General features: G+C 39.5%; 1 protein-coding gene across 2 annotated transcripts in view; it reads right to left on the bottom strand.

Annotated features, from left to right (window-relative positions):
* PDE1C (phosphodiesterase 1C) overlaps positions 1-12017 on the bottom strand; it is a 351275-nt gene that overhangs the window by 81105 nt on the left and 258153 nt on the right. For both annotated transcript variants that reach the window (XM_038125944.1, XM_038125952.1), the window contains 3 exons: positions 10890-10956; positions 7189-7305; positions 5037-5177 (listed from right to left, as the gene is read on the bottom strand). In XM_038125944.1, coding sequence (XP_037981872.1) covers positions 5037-5177; positions 7189-7305; positions 10890-10956 — 325 coding nt within the window. The remainder of the gene's footprint in view (positions 1-5036; positions 5178-7188; positions 7306-10889; positions 10957-12017) is intronic.

Here is a 12017-nt window from a genome sequence, read left to right as displayed (position 1 = left end):
CATCCAGAGGCAAAAAAATAACAGGAAAGCTGATGAAATTTTATGAAAAAAGAGGGAAAGAATATTTATTGAAAATAATTTTTTAAAAAAATGAGAGATGAAACAAAACTCTTCCGAGAGTTCATAAATAACAGGGAGCATGACAAAGGCAAATGAACCATGTGAGGACAAAACAGAAACATGTTTCTTACTTTTAAGACTAGTACAAATTTTAACTATAGGGACTATTTAAATGTGAAAAAAGCAATTTGCCACATTACAATTAACTAGTTAGCAAGAAAAATGAGGAATTTTTTCCCTATTTTTGTATATAATTTTTCACAAGTGGTCTTCATCCCATTGGTGAAGAATAAACCAATGGCCCTAACATACTTCTGAAACCAAAATCTTGTGTTCCAACATGTCCAAGTTACTTACATAAATATTGTAGAAGTGATGAACTAAAGAACTATACATACTACAGCAATGATAAGATACTTATGTGAGCAAATCCTGGAAAGAGGAAAATGTACCCTATGTTTCTTTACTGTGTATGACCACATTTTGCATTTAAGAAGATAGCCCTGCTGTCAGTAGGACATTAGGACTGATAGCTTCTCATTTTCAAACTACATTAATCTATGCACTTTGATATTGGTTGTATAGTTCAGGGAAGGTGAGGTGAAAACAAAGAAGAAAGAAAAAAACCTAAAATCTAAGTTAAAAAAAACATTCAAACAAGAGAAGCAAAGCTGAAGTTAAAGTGCTGCGAGTTTGTGGAGTGGTTTCCTGTTGTGCTATATTTGATCCTACACCAAATTACAGATATGATTCGGGTGTGGGAATGATTTGTACTTGGGAATATTCCTGGGAAGCAGAAGACTCTCCTCTGGACCACAACTCCATCATACTGGTTTGCATGGACTACTGTGTATGCAGCTAATTGCAGTAAGAATACATGGGCCATGGGCTCAGTTCAGGCACTGACTGCAGTGCAAGCATATACATGTGCTTGCAAGCCACATGCTAGTTCCTTTTTTCTAGATGGAAGTCTGGTATGTGTACATTCTCTTACCTCTGCACATATTTACACATATTGCACAGATTCACTTCTTTAAAGAATAATAAAAAATGTTTTTTATAAATACATTAATGGCAAAAGGAGGAGGGAAAAGAAAACCTCTGTTCTTTATTGGACATGGTGGGGAATACAGTTACCAAAGGTGAGGAAAGCTGAGGTACTTAACACCTTCTTTGCCTTAGTCTTCACCAATAAGACAGGTCATCCTCAGGACAACCAGCTTCCTGAGCTAGTAGACAGGAACACAGAGTAGAATAGATCCCCTGAAATCCACAAGGAAGCTGTTAGTGACCTGATGAGTCACCTCCTTGCTCACAAGTCCATGTGACCAGGTGGGATCCATCTGGATCATCATCAGGATCATAGAGTGATGAGGGAGCTGACAGAAGAGCTCACCAAGCTGCTCTCTATCATTTATCATCAGTCTTGGTTAACTAGGGAGGTCCCAGATGAGTGGAACCTAGCCAGTGTGATGCCCATCCATAAGAAGGGCCAAAAGGAGGATCCAGGGAACTACAGGCCTGTCAGCCTGACCTCAGTGCCCAGCAACATTACGTGCCAGTTCATCCTGAGTGTGACCACATGGCACTTACAGGAAGGCCTGGGATTCAGACCCAGCCAGCATGGATTTAGGAGAGGCCAGCCATGACTAACCAACCTGATCTCCTTTTATGACCAGGTGACCCGCCTGGTAGATGTAGGAAAGGCTGTGGATGTTGTCTACCTGGACTTCAGCAAAGTCTTTGACACCATCTCCCATGGAATAATCCTGGAAAAGCTGACAGCCCATGGCTTGGACAGGTGCACTCTTTGCTGGGTTAAGAACTTGCTGGACTGCTGGGCCCAGAAAGTGGTGATGAATGGTGTTGGATCCAGTTGGTGGCCCGTCACTAGTGGTGTCCCCCAAGGGATCTGTGTATGGGCCTAGTCCTATTTAAGATCTTTATTGATGATCTGGATAAAAGGATCGAGTCTACCATTAGCAAATTTGCAGATGACACCAAATTGGTTGTGAATATCAATCTGCTGGAGAGTAGGAGAGCTCTGCAGATCAACCTGCACAGGCAGGTTGATCGATGGGATGAATCCAACAATATAAATTTTAACAAGACCAAATGTCAGGTCCTGCATTTGGGTCACAACCACCCCTGCAGAACTACAGGCTGGGAACAGTGTGACTGGATAGTGGCCAGTCAGAAAGGGACCTTGGGGGCACTGATTGGCAGCTGGCTGAACATGAGCCAGCAATGAGCCCACCATGGCCAAGAAGGCCAATGGCATCCTGGCCTGTATCAGAAATAATGAAGCCAGCCAGATTAAGGAACTGATTCTTTCTCTGTACTGTGTTCTAGGCCTCTCAATTTAGGAATGATGTTGAGATGCTGGAGCATGTCCAGAGAAATGCAACAAGACTGGTGAAGGGTGTGGAACACAGGTCCTATGAAGGGCAGCTAGGGGAGCTGGGGTTGTTTAGCCTGGAGGAAAGGAGGCTCAGGGGGAGACCTTATCATTCTCTACAACTCTCTCAAAGGTAGTAGCCAGGTGGGGGTTGGTGTCTTCTCCAAGGCAACTAGCTGCAGGACAAGAGCAGTCTTAAGCTGCACCAGCAGAGGTGTAGGCTGGATATTAGGAGAAAGTTCTCCACAGAGTGATTGGGCATTAGAATGGGCTGCCAAGGGAGGTGTTGGAGTGACCATCCCTGAAGGTGCTTAAGAAAAGACTGGATGTAGCACTAAGTGCCATGGTCTAGGTCATAGGTTGGACTTGATGATCTCAAAGGTCTTTTCCAATCTGGTTTATTCTATGATTTCAGATCACCTTTTCCTCTGAAACAGAAGTTGGTTTAGTTTGGTTTGGGGGGGGGGGGTGTGTTCTTTTGGTTTTTGGTTTTTTTTTTTTATTTCTTTTTAGTCTGCTGCATTCTCTCTCTTAGAGGAAAAAAGTCCAAATTTCTCCATCATTTACTCATGTATTTTCATGTCCTTCTGTTTGTCTCTTTTTTAACACTTTCCTTGCTGTATTGCACTCAAAGACAGCATAGGAAATCCCATTCAGCACTGGTGCATCACAGGCTAGAATGAAATAGTAGTCGTTCACTCACATCTGAGTTGTTGCTAAATGACTACCAGATCAAGATGCAGCAAAATGAAAAAAAAGGTAGTTCTGAGCATGAATAGGATGGAGGTCAGCTATATTTGGGCAGCTGTTGTAATCCAGTGATCTTTTGGAGCATGAAAACTTCCCTTCTTCCATGGTTTGAGGGGAAAAAAGGGAATCCATTTCCTCACCACTAGAATACAATTCACATTACTCAACATTGCACCTGTTCATACTGACTACAGCTTGCAGTGCATTTTCAGTAACTAATGGTCCTAAAAGCAACAGTGGCCAATTTAGTATCTCACAGGCCATTTTGAGTAGGTAACTATTAGCTGCAATTCTGACCTAAGTGCTTTTTACTTCAGGCACAATCAGAACCAAGTGACACAACTTCCATCAGGATCAGCCTGTCTGAATAATCTCTTGAGACAGATAGCACCTAACTCCTTCCAAATCTGCTTCTGATTAACAGCAGCATTTACTGCTCTAATTGCAGTGTGACTGCAATTCACAAGTGCAATCAACATTCAACACAGGAAACTTGGGATGTTAACAGGAGGCTGTGGAGTGTGTGACACATCAAGGAAGAGCATCCAGTTCTATCTTCAGAATTAAAAGCAACACCTTTGGGGCAATCAAGGAACTGCAGAAATTCAGTTTATATGCACAAAACATAGTTCCCAAGTGTGAGTAACTCTACAGTTGTTGAAACTAACCCTAAAAGACATAGCAAGTGCTGCACTATGTCTTGTTAGCTTGTACCTATCTGTCCTATACTCCATACACTGGTGGCAGGTTTTTTTTTGGTTTGTTATTGCGCTCCACAGAAAAAGGTATCATCAGCGTACAAATATCACCACAAGTGTCACTGACAGACAATTTTTATAGTGATTTTTTATAGTTGATAAAAGGTGCTCATTGCATGACAAAGTGTTAGATTTGGTTGGGCTGAGGCACTTTCTTTCAACAGTTCCAGATACAGAGTTTGTAACGATTAGGGAGTGTTCAGAAAGCCTAAACTGCAGTAAGAGCCTCAACATGGGGAAAAGATATGCTCCAAAGAATTAGACTACAGGTAATTTCATTCCTTTTTCTGGCTGCAGCAGTAACCAGGAGAAAGAAGAATAGAATGAATACATATGTATCCTTTGAACTTTCCCGGCTATTTATTCTCCCCAGCCGTGTAGGCCAGCAACTTTCTGAGCCTCCAGCTAAATTCAAACTGCAATGGAATCACTTCACTCTGGAATCTATAGTCCTTCAATTTATCTAGTCCATCCTCAAATGTGTTTCTGTTGTTTGTCTTGAGAGCCACTAAGGTGGGAACTAAGCTTTTTTTTTAAGCCCTTGTCCATTCCTGGCATTGTTGTCAGACTTCAGCTGTCTGTAGGTTTCTGTGCAAGCCAATCCAGTTATTTTTGCTGTAGAGAAGTGGATTGAGGTCAGCATTTCCAGATCCCAGAACTTGTTATGCTCAGATAAGTGGAATGAATTATCATTTGGATTTACTGTGTCCCTACCTTAAGTTAAGAAGAAAGCTTAGACAATATAATTCTTCATATTAGGTGAAATGAATTCTAGTAAATGTGTGTTGGCAAATTCACACAGAAGATCTGTGGCAGAGTGAAAAACCAAGCTTGGGTTTCTCATTCATCCTCTCGTTCATCCTAACATAATTGTTAAAAGAGTTATCAACAACTTCACTTACCCTCTGTTCTTAAATAATCCAAAGTCTTTACCTTTATTAGTCCAGCCATATCAAATTAAGTGTGTCTACAGTGTAAACAGGTTCCACTGTGCATAATTATTATCTCAATTATAAGCAGAAACTCTTGTAAACTCACTATATATTCAGGATGCCAAGTCTTTTACTTACCACAGTGCCTGTCTTGAAAAGGAGGTAATGGACTGTCTGTGAGACATCTGCAGCATGCATTAGGTTGTGATAAGGATTTTTGTGTTTACTGTAGCCAACCTCCAGAGCTTCCACAAAAGACACCAAGGCAGATATGGGTATCTAAGTAAAGCAGCACAGAATTAAAGAAAGAAAAAAAAAAAAACAACCACACAACAACAACAACAACAAAAAAAAAAAAAAAAAAAAAAAAAAAAAACCAAACCAAAAAACAACAACCAAAAAAGCATCACCAAACAAACAACTCCCCCCCCAGAAAAAAAACCCTCCCAGCTTTAATGGCTACCATTCAGACAAGAGTATTTTGATAATAGGTTTTCAAAGAGCCATGTGTACTTCACAAACAAACAAAATGCTAGAACATTTGAAATATCATTCAAGAGAGAGAGTGAATTTAGGTTACTACTTCAAATTGTTTTTTCCATCCATAATTACATTACATGTAAATCCTTCTCACAAATAAATACACATAAATAAGTATGCTATGAAATGTTGTCTGGAGCACGCATAAAAGTAAGAAAAGTAACAGCAACCGCTGGATTGATTGCCATAGAGAAATATTTCCAAATAGATTACAAGCAACTGCCTGTTACCTTCATGATCCACTGGAATATACCTCTGCTTTACTATTCACATTTAAAATTTTCTAATGAAATACACGATATAGCAAATCCTAGATAGTCTAAGAGGACTATAATTTATCAGACCTCTGGGTTTGCACAGCAAAATCCAGCCTGCCCATCCAATGGGATTGCCATGGTTTTTTGACTTCAAGAGTAACTGCAATTACCTGAAAAAATGCAATTCAGGGGATTTCTAGAAAGGAGACTATGCAGGCATTAACGTATGTAACTGACAACATGGGTTCACCAGTTTCATCTGCTCAGACAGCAAATACATTAACACTAAGGTTTCCATATAAAAGATCACTGCTCTTCTCCTCTCAGGTACATGTAAGCAGAGGATGCATTTCTAAGCAGGCATCTTGATGTCTCATCAGGCATAGGCAGTTCCTGAAAAATTATAGTATCTAGGCATCTCTAAACTCTTTCCAGTCAAAGTGAGTTGGGAACCCCTTGGAAATAGAAATGTCAACAGTGGAAGGGACAACTGAGTGTCTGCATGGGGACCGTGGTCAAGAACTGGATAGCAATGTTTCCTGTTCAAAGTTGGAGGAAACCTCTGCAACAATTACAAAATTATCGAATAGTTTGGGCTGGAAGGGACTTTGAAAAGTCACCTAGTCAACCAGCCCTGCAATGAACAGGTACATGTTCAACTAGACCAGGTTTCTCAGAATCCAATCTCATCTTGAATGCTTCCAGGGATGGGGCACCTACCACCCCTCTGGGCAACTATTTCCAGTGTTTCACCACTCTCACCATAAGAAAATCCTCCTTATATCTAGTTTAAATCTATCCTCTTTTCATTTAAAATCATTAGCCCTTGTCCTGCTGCAACAGGCCCTGCTATAAAGTTTTCTCTCATTTTTCTTATACATCCCCTTCAAGTACCAGAAGGCTGCAATAAACAATCCACAGAACCTTCTTTTCTCCAGGCTTAAAAACGTTGACTCTGTTAGCCTTTCTTCACAGGAAAGGTGCTCTAGCCCTCTGATAATTTCTGTGGCCCTCCTCTACAACGGCTCCAACAGTCCATGTCTTTCCTGTGCTGAGAACTCCAGACCTGGATGATCTGGATGCAGTACTCCAAAAGGGGTCTTATGAGAGCAGAGTTGGGAGTAGAATCACCTCCTTTGACCTGCTGGCCAATCTAATTGCAATGAATTTGAATTTGCTTTCATATTCTCCTGGTTTTTTTGTGCCTGTATTATTGAGGGCCTTATGAAGCTCAGGAAAATGACACCATCATTCTCAGAAGACTAAATGCAATATTTCTGATGGATTTCATTTGGAAGCCCATCTAGTTCATGCTATGTCATTGGAATTGACAGTACTACTTAAATCATATCTGGTTTTGCTTATTAGGGAAAGTGCAATGTTCACAAATTCTTCAAAGATCACTACAATTGCATTTTTAATTGAAAAAAGCAGGATGAGAGGTAAGTTGAAAAAAAATTCAGGATGAATGAAGCCGTCTTCTAACTACTGACCTTGAAATGATTGATCAGATCATAGCGTGTGAGAAGTTCGTAGAAAATGAATTTCAGTGCATGATCCCCACTGGCATCATTTAGTGCAAATACATCAAAGGACCACTTGTCTACATTCTGCAGGAGGAGGTAGAAAAGACAGTTAATATGGTTATCATTTTTACCATGATCATTCAATTTCTTCACTTTCTCTCACAATTTGAGAATTACAGTAGTGATATAAAGGTATAATTTATTTTTCAATAAATTCTTCATAATCCATTTAACCAATGAATAAGTATCAGCATACTTATTAATGTTGTGTGACTTCTGTTTAAGAAGATGTGTAGATGACATTCTACTAGTGTGAGGAAGGCAACTGCAATTAGGATTGGGAGAGCATAGGAGAGGGCTATGATGAGGTTGACTAGGAGGGGGTAGTTGGCCATGGGGGGGCTTGGTTTAAGCTAGGGAGAGGATTTCAACCTCTGATTTAAAGGACTTAAGCCTTTTGCATTTTCCGAGCTCTGCCACGCTAGCTGGTCCTTTTTTTGGATGTGGTGTGGTAGTAGAATTAAGAACGTGTATGCTGTTTGTTTATTTTAAACACAGCAATTCTCTACACTGGAATTTAATCACCAAAAGATGACTCCTAAAAGGTAAAAATCCTGATTTGTTTTAGTACCTGTGACATTGAGATGGTCCTGTTTGGGCTGATGTGATACATTAAGTGCTAACAATTATATAAAATTCTAACCTTTATAACAGAAGAATAAATATCTAATTCCAGTTGGGAAAGTTACAGTCAGCTGTAAATTACCTACTAGTGTTTCAGGCTGCTCAGTCAAGAGATCAAGGAGGGGAAGTTCCCTTCTCACCTCCTACATCTAAAGTTTAAGGTCTAATCTTCTTGCAGAAGTCTGAGTTCAAATCTCAAATGTTAGGGAAGGCTGTGGGAGGTGACAGCATTCATTATCTAGCAAGAGATGAAGAGAAACACTAATTCTTTCTAAATGCTCAGTTTTCTAGCTTTCTGTCTCTTCTTAACCTTTGGGGACTTGATATATCAAGTCAACAAGCAAATTCAGGGATAGATGTTATTCTGCTCAACATTACTGGAAGGCACAACATTTTTGTAGCCACAGTTGAGCAGAAGTCTATACCGAAGACATTGTAAGTGACTACAAGTTCTGTGTTCATTACCTGTATATTTGCTAGCCTAGAAAATATTCCCATCATGGCGTGGGCATCAAAAAAGACTGAAAAATTCAATTCTAAATCATGTAACTCCTTCAGCAGTAATCAATGCAAAATTCCGCCTCTAGCACTAGACTGATGAAGAGCAGATCACCACAGCATACTCCGTAAACATGTCTCTATAAATGGTTTGTATAGCCACTATTCAAATGAAAGACAAGGCTGATTGTCCTTTTATGGCAACTAGTCTTTTATCTTCACACTCATGTCATACAGAAAGGCAACAGATTACTGCAGTAGAAAAATTAGTATAAAATATATATATAAAGAGAGAGGGATGCTGTGCACTCAATTAAAAAAAAAAAAGCCAAACTTCTCATCCACTGAAAAAAGGGGACAGATTATACATCTAGAACTTGTGCCACTATAGCCTTCATTTCTTTTTGTAGAAGCTGCAGTATTTCATTCTTTTCAAAACCAATCTCTGTCACAAAGCTGTGATTCCACAGCTTTGAGTTATTAAATGCAGATGTCCTCTTGACCACAGCAGCAAAAATTAGAATGTGTAGTTAAAAAATAAGCTTGTTTTGACTTAATTTCAATCCTTGTCCTTTTTAGCATGACTCTGAGGGGAATGTTGATTATGGCAATCCAGAATAGCTGAAGATGTGTGTGTGGTACACTCCTAAACCCTTTTGCATGCTTAAATCATCAGGTCATTTTACAGAGCACACTAAGCAGTCAGGTCACTGTAAGAGTTTTTTAATTGACCTTACTGGACTAAAGCAAGCAACAAAATATACCATTTTCAGTGGAGGAGATGGGACTGAGAAATTTCAGACAAAGTATGGTTTTTAAGACAGAAGACTTTACAGAATCATAGAATATGCTGAGTTGGAAAGGACCCACAAGGATCATCAAGTCAACCTCCTAGTCCAACACAGGACATCCCCAAGAGTCACACCATGCACCTGAGAGCATTGTCCAAATGCTTCTTGAACTCCATCAGGCTTGGTGCTGTGACCACTTTGCTAGGGAGACTGTTCTGACTTCTTCAAAGTAACTCCCATTTCAACAAAATCCATTACCAAACCCAAAAACATCCAGGCAAAGACATGTTCTCAAAACAGTTTTGGAAAAAAATATATATTCTAGAGTGCACAGTGACCAGGTAGATGCTATTTCAATCTGAGCAAAATTAGTCAATGACTTTGTTGTTATTGGTTTGTTTTAACTTACTCTAATGTGATCACTTCTTTTTACAACCTAATCATTTGAAAACATAGAAGAAATGGAGGAATTCTATAAGGCTTAAGTCAGTTGAGAGTAGACAATGAGTCTTCAACTGTCTTGACACTGCTGAGGACCTCAGGAGAAGAGGTACCATTATAGATATCTTCTCTCAGAAGCTGCTATGGACTGTAGTTGCAAAAGAACAAAGAATTTACATCCCATTTCAGGAGGGAAGCTAGCTCTAGTCAACATGCAGTTGGAAAAAGGTGCGGGTGGATACTTTGATTCTGTACATGAAGGGCATGTTTGATCATTCTTCTTGCAATTCCACCACATTTTTTGATGAGTTCTACTATTCAAAATGAAGAGGATAGCCTAACTGCAAATCTTTCCAGTGTGGAGAAATGCTGCAAGATGTCTTAACGAGTTTTATACTTGATATCCCTGTGTATTGCTCTACTATATCACCTTCTTTCACCATTGCATGGCATGGTTGAACCACATGCAACATGTAATCTGCAAAACTGTGTAGGCAACTGTCAAGTTGTCAACTTCTGTTTGTAGTCTTGATAATTCCTGCCTAAGTCAAGAATCTTGCAATTGGCCCATGGATTGAAGCATTTTTTATTTTTCTGACTACTTCTAACTAACTTTTCACTCTGAAACCTCAAAACTCACAGAAGGGTCCATTTTCATAAAGTGATTGTCACTGAAGCTGAACAATGCAAGAAATTCCCTTCTGTCACAGCAACAGATCCTTTCCCTTCTCCATCTCTCTCCACCTGTGTTTTCTTTCTTCCTTGTGAAAGGTTGTGAGTGATTCCTAAATCTTCATTTTAATCACTGTAATCTAGAACAGAATTGCAACCTTCACAAGCTGAAAATGACCACAGTCTTGAACTTCATTCTTTCTTTTATTGAAAGGATAGTCCCTTAGGCTAGTTAAATGTTGTCATCTTATTGCAAAAGTGCCGTATCTTCTTGATGATTTCTCATGGGCAGCTCCTCACAGCTGCCATGCCTCACTGACTCCTTCACAGCACAGCCAACAAACTGCAACTCCCCCACTCCTAGCTCCCCCTGCAACTCCTCAGGGATGAGATTACCTTCTGCACTATGTTTATTTTCTTACATTCTATCCCCCCACAGTTAAATGATTAATGTATGTTAACTAACTGAATGTCAGAGAGAAAGACCAAGTATTAAGACCCCCTTTTATCATGTCAAATATCACAGTATTATTTTGATGCTTTGTACAGACCCCCCCTTCAACACCTTTTGATTGGGATTACCTTTAGCACTCCAATTACAGCTGGTGGGTAGCTCAAGCCGACCATATTTGAAGTACGCCTGTACATTCTACCAAGATGAAATAGATAAAGCAACACATAAATAGAATTAAATGAAACAAACAATCAACAAAACTCATAAAACAACAGACTGTTATAGGAGACCTCATTTAGCCCAGAAAACCCTAACTGGAATATGGTCCTTTTTTCCTTCCATTTTGTTCCTAACTTGCCCAATATTCTCAACACTATTCTTATGGTGTAGTTTAATTTGAGATTGTACACTCCGCAGTATCTCACAGCTTGGTTACTGAGCTGAACATGATAATACTAGGTCTTCATCAGATGGAAAGGCTACACTCAACTGAACAAAATGTTCCCTGTTTTTCATTGCACATATGTACTAACCTTTCAGTTCCCTTAGTCCTTGCTGGCCCACATGCAAGCTAATTCTGAGTGTACTTCAGAAACCATTTGTATGAAATGAATCAACTCCAGTGTGATACAGCTGTTGCTTTTGTCTGCATGTTTTCAAGATTAGTATAAAACTTTTCCAGTGTTTGCCATGTGTGTGTGTTTCAGGGAGTGAGAGAAAAAGAACAAGGCAATAATCAACATCTGTAACCATATTAAACAAAGTATGTAATGTACCAGATTTTAAACTTGATTATAAAGCATATTTTAAACATATTATAAAGTATGTACAAGTTTTTCAAGTTGTTTTCAGGACACGCAGTGTTTAACAGGATTTGATAAATGCAGAAACTCTGTCATAGCTAGAATGTCTTTCCACAGACCTTTTTTTGCCCTAAAGCTCTTTAGGACTAAAAGGAGATGATAGAAAGTTCTCTTCTCCCATCTGAAATGATTCTGTGCAAAGTCTTCTTTCACTGCTGTTTTTCTTTGTCATTTTCTGTACTCACACCTGAAAAAAGTCATTCCCTTTTGGAGACTTATATTCGCCCATTCCCAAATCACAGAATCTCTTATCCCTTCCTTTCTCTAGTCTGAAGCTCCATAGCATTCTCTTAAGAGACAATTGAGGCAAAACCCCTTTCCCTTAGCTCAGGAGCGTCACAACCCTCCTCCAGTGCCATATTATAGCTGAATACTTCCTTCTTTGTCCAGGTC

The sequence above is a fragment of the Motacilla alba genome, chromosome 2 (assembly GCF_015832195.1).
Source record: "Motacilla alba alba isolate MOTALB_02 chromosome 2, Motacilla_alba_V1.0_pri, whole genome shotgun sequence".
Classification (NCBI taxonomy): domain Eukaryota; kingdom Metazoa; phylum Chordata; class Aves; order Passeriformes; family Motacillidae; genus Motacilla; species Motacilla alba.
This window is presented reverse-complemented; position numbering and strand designations above follow the sequence as displayed.